Source organism: Stylophora pistillata, chromosome 10 (assembly GCF_964205215.1).
Source record: "Stylophora pistillata chromosome 10, jaStyPist1.2, whole genome shotgun sequence".
Taxonomy (NCBI): Eukaryota; Metazoa; Cnidaria; class Anthozoa; order Scleractinia; family Pocilloporidae; genus Stylophora; species Stylophora pistillata.
The window spans coordinates 6,410,398-6,434,547 of NC_142528.1; the positions used below are offsets into that span (position 1 = coordinate 6,410,398).

Sequence of the window (24,150 nt, forward strand, 5' to 3'; positions counted from 1 at the left end):
TTTTTCTTTTACACGGCGGGAGGTTTTGCAGTGTTAATTGGAAAAAGTTTGATTGTTTAATTAAAAACACCACTGTGGATCTCTCGAGACGCTTTGCTGTATTAATAATGAACGAAAAAAGGAAAAAATCTACAAAAATTAGTAAACGAACATTTTTTTTAATTCACTTCAATACAACACCCTGAAAATATGGACTTTGAAGTTAACATCATTTGTGAAAGTCCTATGCAGAAAGTTGTATCTGTAAAAAATCCTGTTAGGTCTTGACTTAATGAATATAATGTGATTCTTCTAGAGAATGTGTTAGTAGTTATGGAGAATCATAAAGCTCCAAACGAAAAACAGAAATCACTTCAATTTGAGACTTGAACAAAGCAAAGATATTATATTTAAGGAAACTCGGCGTTAGATCTTTCTCTTGAAAATTGTTATAACCGGGATCAAACTAGGCATTGTGACGATGAGGAGATATTTATAACAGCGGCCTTATGCACTGAGGTGTTTTCCAAGCTGATTTCAAGCGGTTGGAGAATACAACTGCTATGAGTGCGCGCTGACATCAAGCGATCAAATGGAAGGAGCTTTTTTGAGTATTTTATTCCAACTTTTGCAGAAAAATTAAAACTTAGCGAGGGCTAGGAAAAAAAAAAAACTCTCACCTTCCGGCTGCCGTCCACGTCTCAAGAACCTTTTCTGCCTACGTTCCTAAAAATTTTATCTGAGAATATATAAGAAATTTGTCTTTCATTGAAATAACTCTCCTCTTTCTCCTCTTTTCAATTGTTTGTATCCTTTTAATTTTTGTCCTGGCTCCATAAATTGATTAAAAACATTTACTCGGAAAACCCAACATGCAGATCACTACTGTAACGTTCCCGATGCCGCAGACACGTGTTCTTGTGCACCGGAGTTCGCCAGTATAACTTTAGACAAGTAGCAGCATCAAACTCTTTATTCACTTAAGCTGGCAGTCTTTGTACAGCACAGACGGTAAAAACTATAGAACGGATACATGAAGGTTCGATATAAGGAAAACCGAAGGCTACGAATAAACGAATAGGGCGAAACTAGAAATCATAAAAATGAGGAATATTACAAGCTTAACTTACATCAGATCTTGACTCCGGGGTAGAGAACTCCTAAACTCTGTTTGGCTCCGAAATAGTTTCGCTACAATGACTCCTCGCAACTGAGCTACGTGCTAACAGAAGGCGAATTTAGCTCTTACACTTTGACGTAGGGGAAATAGAAATGAACAATGCTTTGTGTAACTAGCTTCGAGCGGATATTCGCTAGTCACGGAATAGAAATCAAACAAAGTGCGCTAACAAATTTAATAGAAAGTCATTGAAAGTTTCTTAGCGTCTTTGTGCTATAAAACGGAAGAGTTACATAAGTATAAATATAGATTTCATATCCGTAAACGTGACAACTACTACAAATGAAATTGGTTTGGCTCGAGAAAGCGCGAGGATCTCTGGTAAAGAGGGTTGGAGGTCGATGGAATTATGGGAGTTGAATGTACTCTGATATCAGAAAAGAAATGCACTCCGGGCTGAAGTTCACACAAATCACTTGAGCGACAAAATTGTCTTCAGAAAAGCGTGTTTGGTAGTTTAGGAATTTGTACGTTGATAAATAATTATTCTGTCCAATTAGAAACACTGCATTTCCTTCTGAAGCTATCAAAGGCTTCAACCACAATCAGCCTGGTCACTCCTGCAAGGACATCCGGGACTCAGGAGATTCCACTAGAGACGGGGAGTACTGGATCGACCCTGAGGAGAACAGAAAGCCTTTAAAGGTCTTCTGTGACATGACAATGGACGGAGGTAAAACATAGATTTTATACAAAGACAAAAGAGCAAGAAAAATGATATAAAGTTGTTTTTCTTCACAGAATACTTTATAAAATATCAACTATAGAGTGTTAGCCTTGTGTCAGCTTAATTTTCGGATTGTTATGTTATTGTATCATGTCTTTTTTTTTCCAGGAAGTTGGCTTCTTGTTTCCAATGTTGTGTTTGAAAACTCACCCTCGCCCCGGAATCCCGGCGTTTTCGGTTAAGTCATCATACCGTGATATAAACAACTGCCACAGAAAGACGATGTTTCTCAGTGGAAAAGCCACAAGGGAACTGAGAACACACCTGTCTTTCACTAGGCTGAGATTTCACTGCTGTAAACAAAATGGGGTTACCTTTCTCTTGACCACGGCGCCTAACAGTAGCGGTGAAGCTGTGATCAACTTCTTCAGCGGTCGGACAAACTCCCGACCAGGTTCTTGTGGCTCGTTTGTGGGAATGAGGGATGACAACTCGCTGTTAGCTGGAAATTGTCTCACCGATGGAAAGACCAAAAGTGGGGAGATCACAGTCCAAGTGGGAGTTGCAGGTTCTCACTGGCTATTGCAGACACGAGCAGCAAGCTCCAGACGGGAATGCGACGACTACGACTCAAATAATGGGGTTTTTATGGATTATCCCCTAGCGATTTCTGGAAAGTCTATGTTCGTTAAGACCTAAATAACGATAATTACCTACACTTGCTTACACGGACCTGTAAATTGATAGTAACATTTGTTCAATCGTAGTTAGCTTAGTTTAGTTAGTTTAGATGTTTAAGTATATAGTGGTTATCTCGATCCTAATGCCTGAACCCCTTTAGACCAGCTATGGCTTCTTGCGGGTCCAGCCAGTTTAATATTGAAAGTTTGAAAGTGTAAATAAAAAGTGTGTGAAGTCTAAGACTAAGAAAGAAATTAGGCATAGTTAATAACTGTTTCAAAGCTTAATATTGTTAGTAATTCTTGAAACGTTTTCACATGTGCTGGCTGCTACGTCTGATAAATTGGTACGACCGCCAAATTTGTAAACACATCTGTGAGCACCATATGTCAACATGACTGCAAGTTTTACAAGCACTAGAAATCATCCAAGCTTTGCTCTGGAGAATCTTTCATGATTTTGATTATCCCCACTCTGCTGAAGGTGACATAAGAATGTCGAAACACATTATTCAGACCATAGTTAGTAGAGGGGACTGGTTAGGAAGGTCGGTGAACTTCAAAAGAGGAAGTTATTGTTCGATTTTTTAGAAATCACGTGACCAATACCGTGCACAGCACAGGATTCAACTGAGATGTGGCGCCGGTTGTCACTTGAGTACGGTACGCTGTCTTGTGTTCTTTTCGGTGTTATTATGATAAAAAAAGAAAAAACAGTTGTAAATCGTAATAAAGCTACTCTAGATTAAGTTTAAAATGCCTGGCGATAATTGTTCCGTGGTTGGCTGTGGATCGTGCAGGCGATCGAAAGGTATAGGCATTTGGAAACTTCCCGCTCCGAGGAACGAAGTATACAAAAAGTGGAGAGCAGACTGGCTGAATGAACTCACAAAATCAAGAGAAGTAGACAAAGATTTCCAGAAACAAATTGACAGCGATAGAGTCTTTACATGCGAGAAGCATTTCGCTCTTGATGATATAGAAATTGGTAAGTATTCAGACTAAAGCTTGTGTGTGTATGGTGCTTACCAGTATGGAATGTAGGATTTTTGTGCGCGGCACAGCACAACCGAAGGTGTATGTGTAGTTAGTAGTTAGTAGAGGGGATTATAAACATCAGATGTGTGTTTATAACTTGGAACTGACGATGTTTACTTTTGTGTTCCGTGATGGCAACACATGTCTTGTACTAACCAAAGCTCTTCCGCCTTTCTTACTGATAGATAAATTATTTAACTTTGCTTTTAGTCGTGTCTTCAAAGATGATCAAGAAAAGACCGAAGTTTGGTTCTCTACCGACTTTAAATATGCCCCAAAACAGCCACCAAAAGGAAAAGCTAGCGCCACGAAGACTGCTATCGATCGTGAAGGACTTGCCTGAAACCAAAAGAAAGAATGCTTGTTATAGTAACTTTGTAGAACTTTGCAAACGAGTTCATCCTTTGAAAACCCTCAGTGACTGGTCAGTTCAAGAGTTAAATGACAGAATATTGCTGAGAAAGATAAAATACACCTTTTTGTTGCCAGAAGTTGAAATCATGATAGATGACAGTTTGGGATACACAATTTCAATTTTCGGATGGCTCATACCTGAAGACCATGAACTGTATTCTAGATATTTAAGATCAGTCAGTAATATCACAGTTTCTGACCTTGTGAAAGATGTTGAAAGCCACTCCATATGTCCTGGAGTAATTCCACATGAACTATCCAATGCTGTAATACCCCACATCATCCCGAAATCTGTCGATCCACTATTCGACGATAGTTCATTTCCACACCAGCAGTATTGGAGAATGAGAGGATGTGAAATTTTAACAGAGGATGAGGGCCAGCAGTGTGCTGGTTGCTATGGATATTCACATGAGTCTCGGCTAAAAGAAAGGGCCAAGCAGAACAAACTAGCTAAGCCAGCGCATCTCAATACCCCAGTCTCTAAGACGTCTCCAGAACGATTAAAACTGACTTTGCAGATGCAAAGATTGAAATGTGCAACCCTTGAAAAGAAACTTCAAGAAATGAAACTTGAAATCGAGAAATCAAGTGTTGAGATTGATCATGAACTCAGTAAAGACATGACTGATATACTTGGTCAGGCAGAGATCACACCATTCATGAGCCTATTTTGGCAACAACAAAAGAAACTCCACAACAGCACATCAACTGGTGTCAGATATCACCCATTGATAATTCGTTATTGTTTGTCATTGGCAGCCAAATCACCATCTTGCTACGAGGAAATAAGAAAAAGTGGGATACTAGTACTGCCAAGCCAAAGAACAGTGCGGGATTATAGAAACTTTATTAGACCCAAAAGGGGCTTTCATGAGAATGTGATTGAAGAACTGAAAGCATTAACAGACAAGTACTTTGATGTGCAACGATATGTTGTCTTGCTATTTGACGAAATGAAAATCATGTCAAATCTTGTTTTTGATAAGGTCACAGGCGAATTGATTGGATATGTGGATCTTGGTGACCCTGATGTCAACTTTGGAGCTCTGGAAAAACTTGATGAGGTTGCAACTCATGCTCTTGCTTTCCTCATCAGAGGTGTTTGTACAGAGTTGAAGTTCTGCTTGGCCCACTTTTCTACCAATGGAGCTACTTCTGCCCAGATAATGCCATTGTTCTGGGAGGCTGTTGCTATTTTGGAGTTAACCTGTAACCTCTGGGTTATTGCTTCTACTTCAGATGGAGCCACACCAAATAGAAGATTCTACCGAATGCATAAGAGTCTTGATGGAAATGCTGACAAGGATGTGTGCTATCGCACAATCAATTTGTTTGCACCACAGAGGTTTATATACTTCTTCTCAGATGCCCCTCATCTTGTAAAGACCACAAGAAACTGTCTGTATCATTCTGGATCTGGTACTTGTACCAGGTATGAGTTTACAAAACAATTTCAAGATAAAAAGCAAAAGGAATTTTACTGTGCAGGTGGAGAGCTGTTGGCCTTTGCTGTCCCAGTAACAATAGGGGCAGCAGTTACGTCCAACAGCCAATAGAATGGTTATGATCAGGGCCCAGTTGTTCAAAGGCCGATTAGCTCTAACCCAGGGTTAAATTTTAATCCAGGTTTCTAAATTTCTCTAATCAAAAGCCATTTTGGGATAATTTAAATTGCCAAATGGGCAATCTTATATCCGTAACTGTTATTGGGACAGCAAAGGACAGCAGCTGTCCATCTACACACAAGAAATCCCATCTGCTTATTATCTTGCATTTATATATGTTTTACATTTTGCTGTTAATAACTCCTTATATGATATTGTAAGTTGGCAATGATTTGCTGCATACATATTAATGTTGACTGATTATTGTTTCCAGGTATATGTGGAATGATGGTCACTACTTATTATGGCAGCACATCACCCAAATCTTTTATCAAGATGCAGAGAATGGCTTGAAGTTGCTTCCTAGAATTACATATGAACATGTTAAGCTGAATTCGTACTCCAGCATGCGTGTCAGCCTGGCAGCTCAAGTGCTAAGTGCATCAATGGCAGCTGTTTTAAGATCATTTGGCCCTCCTGGTACAGCAGGTACAGCGAAGCTTTGTGAAATGTTTGACTCTTTCTTTGATTGCTTAAATGTACGCAGTAAAATTGAACATCAGAGGAAGAGAAAACCTTTCCTTGCTCCTTACACATCCACTGATGATCCAAGATTCCCTTGGCTTGAAGATGAGTTCCTTGGATATCTTAAGCAGTGGAAAGAATGCACACTCAACCGACCTGGGAATTTCACAGCCAATGCCAGAAATAGAATGTTTATATCTTGGCAGACATACGAGGGTCTACAGATTACATCCTATTCAGTTGTGGAAGCAACCAAGTTTCTTCTTAATAAGGGTGTTGAATATGTCTTAACTGAAAGATTCTGTCAAGATCCCATAGAAGAATATTTTGGCAGTCAAAGAAAACATGGAAGAAGATGTGACAATCCAGACATCAGAATGTTTGGGTACAATGACAACAACATTCGAATACAGCGATCTATATCATGCCAGTCTGGCAATACCAGGGGAAGGAAAGACAAAAGCAAGGCATGGGTCAATGTGACTGATGACCCTCTTCCCAAAAGAAAAAAACAGTGAGATTTTTAGAGAGTGATTGTCATATGACTGTGAAAAAATAGGCAAACTATTTGATAGTCTGTAGAAAAAATAAGCCCATTTTTTTCTTTTATCTTTGAATTTCAACTTTTACAAACTGATTGGTCTATTTTCTCATGCCTATAATATTATGGAAATCACACTGTCTAAATGCATTGATTCTGATTTAAAGCCACAGCTACAGGAGTACTTCTCAGATCGAAACAAAGAGTAAACACACAAGTAGTACTGAACCTGTTCTTTACTTAATAGATAAAGATTTTGTCTTTCTTATCATGTTTCTAATGTTCTTTTCGTGCATTTTTGCACCAAAGAGTTTATAGTTTCTAACTGAAATTTTTTTTGATCCACGTATAAGGCCCCCCCCCCCGAGCTTATAAGCCCTGAGCTTATAGGCAGAGAAATATGGTATGTATGTTGAAGTTGTCCTAAATAATAAATGATAATTACTAAAAGCAATTCAGTCTAATTTTGCCTTAGTTCCTGTGGAGGGTCTAATGATGTCTTTGCGAAGTGCTTTTGATTTCAGCTGTTTTAGTTTTATCTTGTGTTTCTGTATTATGTCCTTTGCAAAAGAAAATGAGCAAACTTTTACTTCTGTTTCATAGCAGAAGGGTCTTCTAATTTCCCAGCCTTAAGTACAGACATGTTTGCTCAGTTTCTAATAATTTCTTTACAATTGCATGCTTGTTGTAAAGCTTGTGGAGTACAGAACCTCCAATGTACTGTAGTCCAGCTTTTTCTTTATCGGACAGTTTAGTCAATGAAACACACGTATGTCTTGCAAGTAATTTCTCTTCAGCACTATGTGCAAGCATGCTGTCAGCAACCTTAGTTGAAAGTAGGGTAGCAGCATTCCTTGATAATCCTTCAAAATGCTTCGCAGAATGCAAAGCAATATTTGATTAAAAAGCAGCATAAAATCTCTCAACGTTTCCAGAGTTGACTGAACGGTTATATAAGTTCTGAATTTCAAAGAATTCTGATGTTATGTTGCAGTTGTAGGACTTGATTCTTTTTTCAGCTGTGGGTACATTTTGCAGTCGCACAATTTTAATTTGGCTTTCTCGACAATCCTTGAAAAAGTTTCGACTGTTAAATAGCTCTGTCGTTTCCCTTGGTCTTCCTTTTCGATAACTTTGTGCTTTACAGTTATGTGGCGTTTCAGTCCACTCTTGCTCTTGCATTTCTTGTGGCAATGTTGACATACAATGCTTTCGAGTTGAACCTGTCATCGGTGCAAACAAAAAGTTCGCGTTGATAGCGTTTAGTTAAGAGTTAGCTTTCATTTAAAAAAATAAGGATACAATCCAAGCGCAATCAACAAAGTGGTCAATAATAATAAAATTGCTGATTAAGATAAGTATTTCGCACTTAGTTCGCAATAAAAAGACGGTTTCAAGCTTGAGCACAAATCAGAATTGATCGAGTGACGGGTGATCTTTTCCTTGCTTACGCTAAAACATTTAATTTTGAGCAGATTTAAACTCTTACTTCATCGGCAGCTTCTTCAAAGTGTTAATCGATTTCTTCTTCATCTAAAATTTCTAAGACAGCTTCGAAATCGTCTCCAAACAAAAATAAATCGATCATGTCAGCCATGTTTATCTTGATGTGTGCACGGTACTGGTCACGTGATGGTACGGTTCAACCTCAAAAGCGAAACAATAGGCCGGCCCTTTGAAGTTAGCCGGCTTTCCAAACCAGTCCCCTCTACTAACTATGTTCAGACTTTAAAATGGTATTTCTTTTACATCTACATACGTTCATCATGAAATAAATTCCTCAATAACATTTTAAACTAACATACTGAATGCGTATCGGGTTGAGTTATGACCAATCCTGCCCTCGGGCCGCTGATAGAAATGCATTCGGGTAAGAGTAATAAACCCGTGATTTATCATCACGGGTTTATTACGAATCGACTTAACGGCCTGCTCCCAGTTGGCTTGTTAGCTCTATTGGTAGAGCGCTGCACTAGTATCGGAGAGGTCAGTGGTTCGAGTCCCGTACAGGCCTGATTTTTTTCAGGTCTGATTTTCGCTATTGCATAAATAGCGCTCTCTACTGCGAGGATCGTGCATCATATGATTACATTTTCTTTTATCTAGAGCGCCAAAATGCTTAAATCATTAGGCACGTGATGTGACACTGTTATATAAGCGTAACAACGTACGTACATACGATCGGACGTGCGGGTCGTCATGACTCAATTTTCTCGGCTCGACGGGTCATCAAATTTTTCAGTTCTTCATTGAGATGTTGGGAAGAGCAGTTCCACTCACAGCCGTGTTGTTTTTCGTTCATCAGGGACAAGTCGTTATACATCTGAGGAAAGGGGAGACTCAGTGGTTTTGGGGCAATCACATGGTTTTCAGGGGGAACGGAGGGGGGAACAGTCGTTGCTAACTGAGTTTAAGGGGGGGATTATAGAAAAATTGACCGTCAATGAGGGAATAATAGGAATAATACAAAACTTACGGGTGGGGAGGATCAGGTAAATTCATTGTGACACAACAAACATTTTGCAACCCCCCCCCCTCTCCTCTTAGGAGATAAACTTTGACTCGTCCCTTGCATCACATTGTTTCCTCTGTGAATGTGGTGGCCATGTCAGATGCAGTGAAACGGGAGGATCTGGGAACGAGATTATGAGCGCATATCCTATTTTTACCCAAAGTCCAGGAAGGAAGGGGTCACTTCTATATATTCCTATTTAAATTCATGACTCATACACGAGAGTGGCTGTGCAGCTCGAACTTGGAGCCCGAGTATTTAATGCCATCCGACAAAGTTACACAGAGTAGTAAACAACTAGTCATTACCTCTTGGGCTAATTCGTTTAGTGTGCCGCCGCCTGATACGAAAACCCAAAAACCCAACGGGAAAAATGGGAACGTATTCCCCATCCAAATGGAGGCGTACCGACCTCTGGGGGTTAGAGGTAAAACAGCTTATTTACATGCAAGATAAAATTTGACATAAAACCAGGAAAGTTCGAGAGCTGAGATGAATACATGACAAATGTCAAACCTTAAATACACCATACAACAAAAGCCTCAATTAACGCCATAGCGGCCCACGTGCTAACATACCAATAGGAAAATATTTACATTCTTTGTCACTGCCACTTACAGTTCAGTTCCGCCGAATGTAAATACATTTTCACGATGAGCAGCTTGTGTTTTTTTTACAATGTCTACAAGAGCTGAAGTTCTTTCAATCATCTTTTTGAATGAAAAAGGAAAACAAACCCATTATTTTTTAAAGTGAAGATAAAAACATACCGTCTAGGCGCATTGAAAGTTCTGAATTGAGATATAAATTATAGATTTTGTTTCTAAAATTAACTCAAATCTAATAAAAAGCACTGTGCTCTTCCAAATGTATTTCAATAATATAAATATAGTTTATATATCGGGTGAAAATGTTAACATCGGATTAGAAGGACAGTTGGACAGCTTTTTTATCCGATGGCTGTTGTAAGGGTGACCCAGTTTGCCATTGTGACACTGCACATCCTTTTGGGAATCGTGGTTGTCCTGGCCAAGAGAGAATTCTGTGGAGGTGTTTTTTTGGAAATGAAATTTGGTAAGGAATTCCTTAAGGCTGTAAACGCATCACTTGATCCCCGTGCCTTACCTTTCCCATGTATGTACATAACTGATTGGGTTTTGTGTCTCTTGCCTTTCAGATCATGCTTTAATCGGTCACGTCATGCTCACGGTTTTTGCCGTGGACGAGTTTGATTGTCATTTCAAATGCATAAGCAAGAGTTGTATCTCGTTTAACGTTCATCCCAGTGACAACGATGGAAACCGAGTTTGTGAACTAAACAACAAAACACGACAGATGAAACCAAGTGATTTCAAAGAGAAGAGAGGATCGACATACTATGGCCCTGTTCAGGTCGGTACAAATTATATCAACTGATGCTTTTATTAACTCTCCGGGAACGACCAGTATGATGTAAATGATGAAAAAAAGTTAAAAATGTACTTCTATCGCTGCGCAAAGTTTCTAGAATACAGGACAAAAACACATGGGGGGGGGGGGGGGGTCAAGAACGACGAGCAATGTTTTTCCAAACGAGCTCTTGTTACTTCTTCGGCATTATTTTCTCTTCATGGGAACATCCATCCCTTTCGTTCATGTTTTGAGGTTTTTACGTGGTACATAATCTCTGTATGTCTTAAACTGATGAGAATTTCAAAGGCTATTCCGTTGGCATTATAATAGGGGGCTGTGTTGCCTTTTAGGACTTTGCACCTTGCGTGTGGAATATGTGAGAAAAGGCAGGCTGTTTACGAGGAAATGACACGCGATGGGGTAGTATAAGGCTAATTTGATTGGTAGAAAATGTCAAAACACGTGAAAGTTGCGTGGGAAATTTACTAACAATAGCATTTATTTTCATTGCAACATTTTGCGACACCCCCATACCCCACTGATTGAGACAAGACACAATACCCTGACGCTCTGATTGGTGCAAACATTCTCTTAATTCAGTTGTTTGATTGTTACGAGACATACCCCGATGCGGCGACCCGCTTGATGCGAGATACATACCCAAACGCGACGATCTGATTGGTGCGACCAACATACCACTCGATACGCTAACATATAGTTAATTCTATTTTTCGTAAAGATAAATTATTCAAAAAGGCTTTCATGATAAAAACAAAACAATTCTGAACGGCAAGAACATGTATTATAAAAGTAATGCTATATCTGGGTGGTCAAGGTTGAAATTTTATAGGAGAACCGCTCGAAATTTTAAACAGGACGATACACAAACAATGTCGATCGAAGAACAGGAAGCGATTTAAAGGACTATTCGGATGTATTTATTTTGTTAGGTCTCCTGCACGGATTTTTCCAATAAAAAGAATGGTAAGTGTCATCTATAATACATAAGAACACAATATCGAATACCTGGATGGCCAAGTAATTATAGCAAACTTTGTCGACAAGCCGTCGCAAAAATAACTACCTAATTTCCAGCCGCATAATAATTAGTGAGAGCGAAATTTGGCCAAGTACGCGACTCCCAAAGCTTTCCCAAGAAATATGACAAATGCGACTCCTTGTGATATAAATAAGTCGCATTGTGAGTTCTGTCAACTTCCATTGCTGCCTCGTGGTAAAAAAAAAAAAAAGAAAGGAATTTAAACTGTTGGAATAACACCATCAAAACTGAATTATACTATAAACCTCAAACTGTTCTGTTTCGATTCTTCGGTAGTTTGCCAATTTGCTCTGAGCTTACATTTTGTTTCCACTATTTCAATGGCTTGACAAAAAAAAAAGATTTTTTTTTATCAGTGAGGAATACCCTATATAGCGGTGATTCAAATATCAATCTCTTGAGCAGTACTAGTGATACCGGTGCTTGAAAATAATGAGGCACGTTAAGGTAACATAGCATTTCCCTCTGTAGCTGGCAGAGGTTTATATAAGGGTTTGCCTGGCCATTCATGTAAGGACATCCGGGACTCAGGTTTCTTTCAAAAAGACGGGGAGTACTGGATCGACCCTGAGAAAAACGGAAAGCCTTTAAAGGTCTACTGTGACATGACAACTGATGGAGGTAAGGTATGGATAAAAAATGTAGGATAAATATAAAACTCTTAGGAGAAAGTTGTTCCTATGTTTTTCAGATAATACTCCTAAAAACTGTATCGCATGAATGCTTTGTGTATCAACCCAATATTTGAAGGGTGGTGCTGTATCGGTGGGGGATATTTATAACAAAATTTTGTTTTATCTACTGAGTTGATAGTGTGCGTTGGCCGCTGCAGAGGGATTCTAAAGCTGACTTTTCGAGCGTTGTTTTATCAACTCATTTAATAAAACAAATTAACTCTATGTTTACTTTGATTTGCTGCAAGATATTTTTAACCAGAAATGTGTTTATCAGGAGGTTGGCTACTTGTTTCCAACGTTGTCGTGGACGATCCATCCTCTCGAGAGCTTTGGACTGAGTCATCATACCGCGAAATCGACAACTGCCACAGCAACAAAACGTTGTTCATCACAAAAGATGCCATGAAAGAACTAAGAGCACACGTGTCCTTCACTCAACTGAGATTCCATTGCAGGAAACAACGAGGACGTACAATCCACGTTACCACGGTCGCTAACAGCTCTGGGGAAGCTGTAGTCCAGTACTTCAGCGGTCAAACAGATGTCCAACCCTTGGCGTGTGGCTCGTTTGATAGAATGAAAGATGATAACTCCAGATTAGCTGGAATGTGTGATCAATGGAAAAGTAGGAAGTGGGGATCATCGAACGTTCCACTGGAACGATTAAACGATCATTCCCTTCATGTAGGAGGTAAATATCACTGGTTGTTAACAGATGGGAGTTCAAGATGGGAGTGTGACGACGTCGAGAAGCGTGATGAATTTTTTGAATTATCGTCTGGCGATTTCTGGAAAGTCTATGTACGCTAAGAGCGACAATCAACTATAACTGTTTTCACAGTCCTGAAAACCTTAAGCTGCTGGCTAAGAAGTTATGCAATGTTAAATATTCCCTTGAATTTACTTGCAGTAGACTAAAATTCATAGATAAGTAGAAGAAAATCATCTTGCACTTTTCTTTGCAAGAAATACAAATTAGCTCATGATCATTAGCTTGCCAGTGTTGGATTCGAAGAAGGAACCTTTTTGATAGTGTAGTCTGATCGTCCGGGTGAGCTCAGAGTCCTGGGAGGGACAGTCAGTATTACTGATAAAAGTCCTTCACAGGACTACACACACCCGGGCGATCAGTTACGTGATAAATGTTAACCCCGGATTCAAACCATTTACTGTTAAGAACTACTGATATTTATGATTACAAATTCTGTTGAAAGTCGTGGTCATCTTTCGACCAAAGTCTGTACCTTTGTATGGTATCAGCACTTTATAAAACAGCAAGTCTTGAAAACGTGTGGAAATTCGTACCTACCATTCTGTGCACCATCATAAAAAACGCTCAAAAGTCAAGTAACAAATATGCTATTCGCTACGACGAAGGGCTAACGCTCGAAACGTCAGCTTTTATAACCGTAACAAATATGCTGCCGGTAACAGACTTATAAAATTCATTTGAGTTTTTGTCCTCTTTTAGTTTCAGTCAGTGTGATCACGAATCCATATTTTGGGCACAAACTAACTCTGTAGCTATAATTCTGGCCTTGCAACAATGAAAAGGTGCATGTTGTAGCTAAAACAGTGCGGCGCGCTCAGATAAGCTAAGTGGCCTTAACACTCGGACTCCGGGCCAAGAAGTCTGCACTCAAGATATTGCCGGGTTAGTACAGCACAAATATAAGTATTGTAGTTAACACTATCAACTGAGAAATTCTTTCTAGAACACGCATTTGACAAAGTTGACAAAGTTCCAAAGTCGTTGACAAAGTTCCAAGTCATGCTTCGGCTTTGGGAACGGTAGGAAGGCTTTCCGACCGTTTTTAAGCATTTCTTTAAGCGAATCTGGCAATCTTTCTGGGTATCTTAGTCATTTTACATGTACCGCAACAGCAATGCCTAGTTGCAACCATTTTAGAGAGTTAGAACATTTTTTGAGCGAATATAGTCTTGCTTCTGACACGTTTCGCATACAAGTCCTTGTAAAGACTCCGAGTGTTTGTCCTAAACCAGCGGGGGGTCCAAAGATGACATATCTATATTTAGACCTGGCGCGCAGTGCCATTGGGTAAACACCCTGGAACATCATCAGACACATCCGGCCAATCACCCATTGTAAATCTGCTTTCCTCTGGGGTTTGCTGTGGCTCTGCGTTATGTAAATTCAAGCCTCTTCTTGGATAATTAGCATTTCCATTTTCCCTATCCTTTTGGATGTTTTGACTTTCATTTTCATTATTTTCCTTACTAGAATATTCACTTGTAAATGTGACATTCCTCAAATCCTTGACTCTTCTCTCTTTGATGGTTAGATCTGTTTCATTATCTCTTATTTTCTCTAGCCTCGAAGCTTGGTCCCGTAAGTTTTGGCTCTTCAAATGGAAGTTCTTATATCCCATATCACCCCACAACTCTTTCATAACGCCAATATATCCTCTCTTCCTTCCACTCTCATTGCGAGGAGGATTCTCCGAAGAAACAAGCTCCAGCGCCTTTTTCTTGCACTCCAAAACATCTTTGTTCATTTGTTCTGTCCATTTTACTTTCAGCTTTCTCGCCTGACTTGAAATGGCTGGTAGCCTTTGAAGCTATTTCGATAGTTTTACCTTCCTTCTCTTGCCAGGAATAATCAGTAGCGGATAAATCCTACCCTCGTATACATTTCCTTGGTATAATATACTTTAAAGAGGCAGTAGCGAGGATATAAAGTTAAAAGAGTTTAAATAAAGTTAAAAAATTTGCGGAGAACACGTCAACACGTCCGCACGTCAACAAGTCACTTTTGGGTAAATCATGTGACCCGACCCGTCCGGCCCCACTCGCGCAATCCCATAGAAAACTAGAATGAAAGCTGACGTATGCAGGGTCGGATGGGTTGACGTGAGCTGGTCCGGAAAAAGCTGTCCGCCCCTAATGCACTTACAGCTTTGTTACCGAAAAAAAAAAACACAAAAACAAAATATTTTTGTTGTTTTTGCGACAAAAGAAGTGACATCAGTGAACAAAAACGAGAAAATAAGTTACGTTTTTCGATAAGCAGTGAGTCTCTTGTTATGAATCAAAAGAAAAATAAAAGAAAACTCTTTTGTTGTAGAATCTTTTTTGTGTTTTTTTCCCGCACGCGCCAGTCTATCGCCTCCTATTTATGTTAGAAAAAAAAAGACATTTCAAATATTCCGAAACTTAGTCAGTGGTCATATAATGAAATGCTTATTGATTGATTCAGGTCGGGTCGCACGGGAAAACATTTGGCTCTCGATCATGACACACGGACCTCACTGCGCCCGGTCCGCAAGTCATGACCGCGAGTCAAATATATTTCCGTTCTTCCCTCTTACTCAGTCAATAAGTACAAAATTCTTTCATTGGACATAATCTGTTCCTAGAAGTTCTCAGATTTCCCCGAGCTTCCTTCTCGGAAAACTGTTCGCATCTCGGAACAGATATTCTCTGCAGCGGACAAGTTATCGAAGCATATCCTCGCGCCAAAAGGAGGCTGTTGTTTATATATTTGTACTCGATTCGTTATTTATTTTTACTCTTCTTATTGCATTTGGATAATAAGGTACGATATTTGACAATTCAGACGTGCAATTTTTCCTGACATTATCCCGACAAAAATGTTCTAAGTACTTTCTGGACAGTGTTTATTATTCATCATTTCAACATTTGTTAGCCAGTTATGAGTAAGTTCATTCATAGGACTCAAGACTTCATTGCAAAGTTGGTATGTTGAGTTAAACTTTTCATTTGAATTTCCTTATACAACCCAAACAAACAGCAGGTAACTTCTCTTACGCTTCTTGTGAACGCAAAATACTCGTTATTGACCAAGCGTGAGGTCACGATGAGAGGATATTAACAATGTTTTCTTTTTGTGTTCTGGCCCATTTTGCCCGCTAGAGTAGCCAATCAGAATTTAACATTCGCTCCATCTCGCCCGTAGGTGATGCCAGCTATATCATAAAGAGGGAGACATCATTTCTATGGAAAGTGTGGGCTTACAAACGCATACATTTTCATTCGTGAGATATCAATTGCGTGCTTGTTCGAGAGTAAAGAGCAGCTGGTGTTCCCTCCAGAGCATGTAATATCGCAAGTCGACCTTACATATTCCTCAAAACAAAAGTCACTCTGTTGATTTGGCAAATTAGATTACCAATGACAATGATGAAAGTTTAAACAAAGTCTTCTGTTAATGCAGCGAACAAAAGAAATTTCCATGCAAGCTGAAGAGCAATTAAAGCGATGGATAAAAAAGAATTATGAATTATATATCATTCGTATTTCAGTTGTGTGTGTCATTTTAATAACACGCCCTGCTTACAGAAGAAGGAAATATCAGAAAACCGTTATGCAACAAGAAATCTTAGGAGCTCCACCAGGGAAAGATAAAACCGCCAATTTTAGTATAGCTGTTATGGGGCTAACCCAGTTTGCTATTATCGCCATAAACATCCTTTTGGGAATCCTGTTTGTTCGGGCAAACACAGACTTTTGTGGAAGCGTTTTTGAAACTCGAATCGGTGAGTAAATACTTAAAAAAAAAACAACAAAATGGATATTTATACTCTCTTTCTATAGATAGTAGGTATTAGAAAGTACGTCCTTTTGTCTTTCAGACCATGCCCTGGTAGGTAATGTCATGCACACGACTGTCGTTGTGGATGAGTTTGAATGTCAGATAAAGTGTATGGGAAATAACAGCTGTAAGTCGATCAATGTTCACCCCGGTAACGGTGATGGAAAACGTATCTGTGAGTTGAATAATAAAACACGGCAAATGAAGCCAGGTGATTTTAAAAAGAGGAAAAGATCTACTTACTATTGCTCTGTTCAGGTAGGTTCTAGTTTAGGCCGGGAACAATTTATGTTTTGGAACTACTTTTATGTTCTGATGAAAACTGAGAGTTTGATTTGCTATTGGCTCGAAAGTAGCGCATACTTCGTAAGAGAATATCGGGCAGCTAAACTGTCTGACAAACGTTTCTCCGTGCGGGTCTTTGAGACTACCTCCATCATTTTGCAATCCCGGTTTTGCGAGTGATGGGTCGCAGGTTGAAGGGTGAGACAGTGAAGATCCTACCAGCCGATAAAGGAAGATCCATAGTTGTGATGCATAGTGATGACTACAAAGAGAAAGTAGCCATTTTATTAAACGACACAAAAACGTACCTGAAATTAATGGATAAGAGACTGAACCCCACAACAAGTGTTGAAAAAGATCTTAACAAACTCCTACTTACAGTATCGGAAGCCCCACTTATGCGGTCTCCAAATATCTAGTTTCAGTCCTGTCGACTCTGAGAAAGAATATCTTCACAGTCCAAAACAGTTCCGTTTTCACGCAACAAATAAAACTACAGCTTTCCATCTCCAGCGATGAAGTCATGGTCTCCTTCGATGTGAAATCCCTGTTCACCTCCATACCTGTGGACTTAGCCCTCACAATAGCCAAGGAGAAGCTACAACGAGACCAGAATCTAGCAGAACGTACCAATCCTTCTGTTGACAACATTTTGAGACTTTCAGATTTTGTCCTCAACCACAACTATTTGAAATATGATGGTGACCACTACAAACAGATTTTTGATTGTGCCATGGGTTCTCCATTTAGTCCTGTTTTAGCCAACCTGGTTATGGAAGAAATTGAGGAAACGGCGATCTCCTCGTTCCCGTATCCTCCCAAATGGTGGTTTAAGTATGTTGACGATAGTTGTTCTCGTATAAAAAAGGATAAAGTCGACAAATTCCACAAACATTTGAACTCAATTAACCCGAACATACAGTTTACCTTAGTATTAATAAAACGCCAACAGACAAGGCTTGCCTTTTTTAGACACCATAACAAGTAGACGCAGCACAAAAATTCATGTGGATGTTTACAGAAAACCGACACCTACCGACCGTTATCCCGATTTCGTTTTCTGTTATCCTATGTGCCATAAAAGATCCGTTGTTAACACCTTACTGAAAAGAGCAAACAACATTCCATCAACCAATAAAGGTAGACGGGAAGAAAAACAACGAGTAAAGACCGTTCTGCGAGACAACAATTATCCCATGACTTTTATACGAAATTGTGAGAGAGTGTTATTTAAACAACTCGCCCAGAACAACTTCAATGGCTTTGTAGTGCTGTCGTATGTACAGGGTGTGAATGAGACACATAACGTATTTTCAATTCTCCATGTGTGTATTGCCACATTAGCGGTTAATTTTTTTCTGGGGTAGACCATTGAGAGTTGACTCGACGAGACAAAATTACGCTACCCACCCCGAAGCGGCTAAATCAGCGTTTAATTTTCTCTTGGGGTACTCCGGTGACAATTTAACTGTCGTGTGCAAATATGCACTACCTACTCTTCCAAAATAGCTAAATTGAGATGCCCAAAATTTTTTTCCGATTAGTCACGAACTTTTTCGCGTCGCTTCGGCCAAAGTCCCTCAGCACTACAAAGAACAAAAGGACTATTGTTTACTACTTAATATCTGAAGTTGAGCCCGAAAAATAGACCATTTCTTGATACGAATAAAGTAGCCTACAAACCACAATAAACAAGCAACAGCCTTTTCCCATGCCCCAAGGAGCGAGACCAACCTGACCGCCAGAAGTCAGGCTTGGTGTACAAAATCAATTGCACACAGTGTAATTTTAAGTACTATGGCCAGACAGAAAGGTCATCAAAGACCAGAATTGCGGAGCACAAAAAGGCAGTTGCAGGTATTGACTTAAACTCCAAAGTCGCAAGCCATGTCCACCTTTTCGACCATAACATGGACTTTACAAACGTCAGGGTCATTGGTTTTGAATCCAATTACCACGAGAGACTTTTCCTTGAAGCTTGGCACTCTACTTTAGATCCGAATGCTGGGAACGATCACATCGTACTTCCAGAAGCCTATAAAGACCTCGCGCGAGCATCAAATACATAGTTACGCGCGCAAGCTTCGCGTCACGTTTTAACTTTAAATAGCGTATGATAACGATCTTCGTTTTTTCATATCACTGATGAAGGCTTAAGCATTAGCCGAAACGTCTGTTTTCAGAAATAACAACAGTCAGAGGCAACAAATTTGCATAAAACTCATGACATCTCCTGACTACACGTTTTCCATTTTTAAACATAGTGGGCCATCACTGACCGAGTATAGTGTGCCGTCATTGGCCCAGAATAGTAAAATGGGTAGCAGCGAAATGTCAGGGGCGCCTGACGAAAAGCTACTAACAAGCTTAAGAGGGGGAGGGAGGAGGTCGGGCACCAACCGGAATAGGCTCTGGCTTGATTAGCTACATAGCTCATACACAGACATGGTCTCGTACCCAGACCTTTTGCGGCAAGGTGGTTGTAAGGTCCTACATTTCAGTGACAGTTACACGGGGTCATGTGTAGGTGTGTTACACGGTACGATCTGGGTACCAGATTAGTAGAAATATTACCGCTTTTTTCAACAAGCATTACATCTTGATACAATGAATACGTTTCATAAATAAAGAAAGGGGCTGTTGTTAAGAGGCCATATTGTTTCTTATCGCGGTCATAAATTATGGATTATATACATATCTTGTTAAATTGAATTTTAACGAGTTACCAGCTATAAAGCTCGCTATAACGTTTCCACTCATGTTACCCGAGTTAGAATCAGGGAGACCGCTATCGGTTCTTCCCACTTGTCGCAAGTGCGGTCAATCGTGCTTCTTTTTCCATCCCCAACTTCTTAGCTCTTTGTTTCGTAATTCTTTACCGAAAAAGTGCACGTTTTCGTGAGCCCTTCGTGAGTTTCTTCATCTTTAATTCAATTAAAAAGCAAACTTCGATGGGTCTCCACTTTGTGTTTGACATCTGCTTTCTCGTTAGCCAATCAAGTAGTTCGACTTTTTCGAACCATTAATGTTGCTTTCGAAAAGTTGTGAAAATTGCGAAAAGTGTGTAAATTACTTAAAAAAAGAAAAAAGTTTGCAAAGCTGGCAATTATATTTTATGGGAAAAAGAAGAGCAAACTTACTTTAAAAAAAGAAAGGAGATCAGCACTCGAAAAGCAATTGTAATATTATAACTGAATTGAATAAGAGCTTTGAATTATAAATGATGTTAATTTTTTATTTGAGTTGTCTGCCAATGAGGAGTAGTCTACTTGCTCAGGAAAACAAATTAAGGAGAATTAAGGGAGAGCAATTGAATTGCAGATCATGTCTATCAAGTGAAGAACTTCCTCTTGGAAGAGCAGTGCGACAACGTGGAAATAAACTAGAATGGCTGTATTATGGCTGGTCCAGTTTTCCATTGTGACTCTTAATATCTTCCTCGGATTCCTGATTGTCCTGACAAAAGGGGACTTTTGCGGATGCGTTTTCGAAACTCAACTCGGTGAGTTAAACCTCAAACTGCCCGAATTTGATTCTCAGGCTTCATTTCGAATACATTCAGGTGAAAAACATCAGTTCTTTTTTTATTTCACCTTCAGACCATGCTTTATTAGGTCACGTTATGTACGCGACTGTTGTTGTGGACGAGTTTGAGTGTCGGTTAAAATGTATGGGAAATAAGAGTTGTAAGTCGGTCAATGTTTATCCCGGTGACAGTACTGGAAAGCGCATCTGTGAATTAAATGACAAAACACGGCAATTGAAGCCGAGTGATCTTAAACGGAAGAAAGGATCTACATACTATGGCTCTGTTCAGGTAGGTATTAAGTTTTAAATTTATCGTGGTTACTTGCCAATATGCCAAAGATATTCGGTTAATTTATTTTGTTTTGAACGTGACTAACCGGCGTGATTTAAATACAGTCATACTGAAGATCGATGCATTCCTGATTGAAGAATTGATTCATGCTAAGCGTGCATATATCAAGTTGTGGAAGCACGGAGGAAGCCTTGGAGAGCATGAGAGAAGCGAAAGAGTTGCTCGAGACGAAGCCAAGAGCAATTCTGGCTCAGCCAGAAAAAAATAGCTATGTTTTTTTACACTCAAAAGTTTTGAGTGTAAAAAAACATAGCTCCTTTTTTTACGATCATCCAATTTGGCTGTTGAGAGCAAAGACAAAATAGGTGTCTTCATTTCGTTTTTCATATCGAGCTTGACACAGTATTGACTATTTTTTTAGGTTACGAGGTAGAGAAGTTCGGAACTTTAAATTTGGTTTTCTCTTTATCGGTCTTAAAACTGAGAATGACAAGGAAATTATCATTTAATATGTGCAGACATATTGTTAAAGGTGTTATATACCTATATCCGCTACGTTTCTGCGAAGATGATGTGTTGAAACACCAGTTGGCTATATCACCTGTTCATACTAAGTATGGAGCCTGATGCAAATTATTGGGTAAGCTTCATCTCTTAGCCTCAGGTTAATTACGTTTTTGGCGCGTTCTCGGTATCTGTATCAGTTTTCTCAATAGTTCTTTAGTTTGAAAAGATTGTACTATTTTGAACGATTATTCGTCATCATAGAAATTTCATGCTATCAAGAGTGGCCAGAGCTAAATGGGTGTTATCCACTTTTGTACAGAGTTATTGAAGAAAAAAAGTTATGATGGGTAGATTTTTTTCCTCTTAATGCAGTGTTGAGAAAACAAAGGGAAACAAATCAATTTTCCTTTCTTTTGTTTTAATTATGTTAGGCTTCCTGCATGGATGTTTCTCGTGAGCAAAATCGACCCGCTAAGAGCGGTCAGTGTCATCCGGGATATCATGGAACACTCTGTCAAACGCGTAAGTATTCAGAAGATTTTGATGGTTATGTATCCCCAGCTTTTTAGACCAACTGCAAAATGATTACGTACTGCCTCCTTTTGACAGCTCGAGGCGTTGGATAATGTTACTGATTGTGTTATAGATGAGTCATGACGTTAGAGGAACCTGCTGAGAACAAACTTAAACAAAATATAAAGTGGCGAGAGAAGACATGTAGAATCTCACGAAAAGATGCGCACCTGAAGTAAAAAACTGTTGTGTTCCGGTCTGGCTGGCCGAAGGTCAGCAACTATAACAAATTTAAGACTCCAGAAAGTCTCCAAAATGAACTCTGGGACCAAAATGTTTCACCTTTACGCAAAACGTTTTTCAGAGATACCCTTAATATCCACCCAGAGATAAAACTAGCATCCCATACAATACTTAGACTCCCCTTTTGTTGCCACTGAGACTCAGAATGAAACCAAGACTCCTGATCTTTGTAATGAATGCCTTTATATTTATGGTTGTACATGTGAAAAGGAAAATTCTCATTCTATTTTTATGATTTTTATAATAAGCTTTAGGGGTAAAAGTATTCATCCGCAGTGAGGGTCGTGCTGATCCAGGAATTACACCAAGCACATGTGGTATCGCCTACATCAAAGTGAATGGAAAAGATTATTCTCCACACACAAGAGGCCATAATGTGGTTGTTATCAGCGCTTTAACAGGTAACAAAGTCCAGGCTTAGTACTTATCGTCCCTCGAAACGTTGGAAAAAATTGAGGAAAATTTTGAGATAAACTCTAAAGAAACTTGATAAGATATCAGTGGCCAGCTGATAGTTCCAGGCTGAAGACGATACCACCAGTTATCTCTTTTCTTTTCTTTTTCTCGATTGTTTCTTCTCACTGAGATCCCAGTCGCAGACAATATACCGGCATCCTCTGCAGGTATGAAATAGAAAAAACCTCGAGTACTTCCGCAGTCCCATATTTAAACGACCCAGAGTTAATTTGTATTTTATAATCAACTTGGATCATCACTTTTCTGAGGTGAAATGAAATAGGTAATCAACCTTACCTCTGACAATTTTCCCGAAGAAGCCTACCTAGCCTGATCTGCGCTCATACGTCAAAAGGTAACACCGCTGTCTCGCTATCGACTCCATCGTCTTAATTAAGGATTAAGATGTGCTCGGTTCAAAGGCTGCGGTACTAACTCCGGTTCGAATAATTATTATTTCGTTAATATTTCTTTACAATGTACATACTCGTTGTAATCCTAATTGTAGTGGAAAGGAAACATTTGGTCCCCTTTTCATTTGCAGGTACTGTTCTAAGAGCAAAAGGGTTTGACACTCATGGGAATAGTTCCGCTGGTAATCACCTGAGAGACTTTCTTAACGGCATCAAAGGAAAGTATGTACCATGTTTGAAGCTGTAATTTCACCATCATAAATGTGGCGTCTGATTAGTCAAAAATCATCGATCCCAAGTTATATTACTCCAGCTGTACTTTTTTATATTTGCAATCTCTTTAAAGAGATATATTTTTCTATTTTTGGAAACTGTTCGGGATTGCTTCCAATGTCGAACGCATAAACATTTGTCCGCAATAACTTCCATCCGAAGCTGAATCTGAGATATGCCCATAAAACGAGATTCAGATAATCTGTGGGGAATCTATTTTAGAATGTTAATTCATTACCAAGTAGAATATTTCTTTGCTGCGCTTTTTTAGCAATAAAATACATTTGTTTGCCTTTCTCATGGAAAAATAATGTTTCCTCCGATTGCAGAAAAATCATTCTGATCGCCATTCAAGATGAAGGCTCGATATACATATCACCAGCGATTGACGCTCTAAAAAGAGTTGGGGCTACTGATGACCTCCTCAATCTGACAGAGCACAGAGGATCTTTTGCTTTGCTGGGATTTGCAGGTGTGAACAAACCATCTTGGATTGCACAACAAAATGCCAAGGCAGGAAGGGGACCCAGTGAGATATCTCTGACAATTCCATCATCTACAGGTATATCTTCGTTGAGCTAACCGCCTCCCGGTTAGCTCAATGGATAGCGCACTGGACTGTTGTGCAGGAGGTCGAGGGTTCGAGCCCCGGCCGGACCAACACTCAAGGTCTCAAATAATTGAGAAGATTATGCTGCCTTTCTATAACATCAAGAAATGGTTAGATATTCTAGT

The 24,150-nt window shown here is 39.5% G+C and overlaps 3 protein-coding genes, 1 long non-coding RNA gene and 1 pseudogene across 5 annotated transcripts in view; 4 read left to right on the forward strand and 1 right to left on the reverse strand.

The window, feature by feature from the left end:
* The first annotated feature begins 3,070 nt into the window (after positions 1 to 3,070).
* LOC148721575 (uncharacterized) lies at positions 3,071 to 7,085 on the forward strand. The gene is made up of 3 exons (XM_088735056.1): positions 3,071 to 3,494; positions 3,755 to 5,393; positions 5,840 to 7,085. Exons 1-3 carry the CDS (start codon positions 3,263 to 3,265, stop codon positions 6,606 to 6,608), a joined length of 2,640 nt encoding a protein of 879 aa, XP_088591182.1. The 5' UTR covers positions 3,071 to 3,262; the 3' UTR covers positions 6,609 to 7,085.
* LOC148721576 (uncharacterized) lies at positions 6,850 to 8,915 on the reverse strand. Its single transcript, XR_015992202.1, has 2 exons — positions 8,121 to 8,915; positions 6,850 to 7,854 (listed from the first exon to the last, which is right to left on the reverse strand). It is a non-coding gene; the product is annotated as an uncharacterized LOC148721576 (long non-coding RNA).
* A 743-nt stretch (positions 8,916 to 9,658) lies between these two features.
* Positions 9,659 to 13,965, forward strand: LOC111319051 (uncharacterized). The gene is made up of 5 exons (XM_088735108.1): positions 9,659 to 10,217; positions 10,321 to 10,535; positions 11,486 to 11,519; positions 12,067 to 12,216; positions 12,547 to 13,965. Exons 1-5 carry the CDS (start codon positions 10,100 to 10,102, stop codon positions 13,080 to 13,082), a joined length of 1,053 nt encoding a protein of 350 aa, XP_088591234.1. The 5' UTR covers positions 9,659 to 10,099; the 3' UTR covers positions 13,083 to 13,965.
* Positions 13,966 to 16,891: 2,926 nt separating this feature from the next.
* LOC148721577 (uncharacterized) lies at positions 16,892 to 18,268 on the forward strand (annotated as a pseudogene).
* Positions 18,269 to 20,447: 2,179 nt separating this feature from the next.
* Positions 20,448 to 24,150, forward strand: part of LOC148721578 (uncharacterized) — a 7,019-nt gene continuing 3,316 nt past the window's right edge. Inside the window, exons 1-6 of one of the 2 annotated variants that reach the window (XM_088735070.1) lie at positions 20,448 to 20,632; positions 20,730 to 20,947; positions 21,889 to 21,979; positions 22,522 to 22,674; positions 23,274 to 23,364; positions 23,745 to 23,977. In XM_088735070.1, coding sequence (XP_088591196.1) covers positions 20,518 to 20,632; positions 20,730 to 20,947; positions 21,889 to 21,979; positions 22,522 to 22,674; positions 23,274 to 23,364; positions 23,745 to 23,977 — 901 coding nt within the window. In that variant the 5' untranslated portion in view covers positions 20,448 to 20,517. Of the gene's footprint in view, positions 20,633 to 20,729; positions 20,948 to 21,888; positions 21,980 to 22,521; positions 22,675 to 22,876; positions 22,897 to 23,273; positions 23,365 to 23,744; positions 23,978 to 24,150 lie in introns of those variants that run through there. The other variant, XM_088735071.1, reaches the window with a different exon arrangement.

Excerpts from the sequence above, each read along its gene's own strand:
- LOC111319051 (XM_088735108.1), top strand. The coding sequence starts at position 10,100 with ATGGCTGTTGTAAGGGTGACCCAGTTTGCCATTGTGACACTGCACATC. Across the intron at positions 10,218-10,320 it reads TTTTTTGGAAATGAAATTTG|ATCATGCTTTAATCGGTCAC; the intron begins GTAAGGAATTCC and ends CTTGCCTTTCAG. Across the intron at positions 11,520-12,066 it reads TTTTTCCAATAAAAAGAATG|CTGGCAGAGGTTTATATAAG; the intron begins GTAAGTGTCATC and ends TTCCCTCTGTAG.
- LOC148721575 (XM_088735056.1), top strand. The coding sequence starts at position 3,263 with ATGCCTGGCGATAATTGTTCCGTGGTTGGCTGTGGATCGTGCAGGCGA. Across the intron at positions 3,495-3,754 it reads TCTTGATGATATAGAAATTG|TCGTGTCTTCAAAGATGATC; the intron begins GTAAGTATTCAG and ends CTTTGCTTTTAG. Across the intron at positions 5,394-5,839 it reads GGATCTGGTACTTGTACCAG|GTATATGTGGAATGATGGTC; the intron begins GTATGAGTTTAC and ends TATTGTTTCCAG.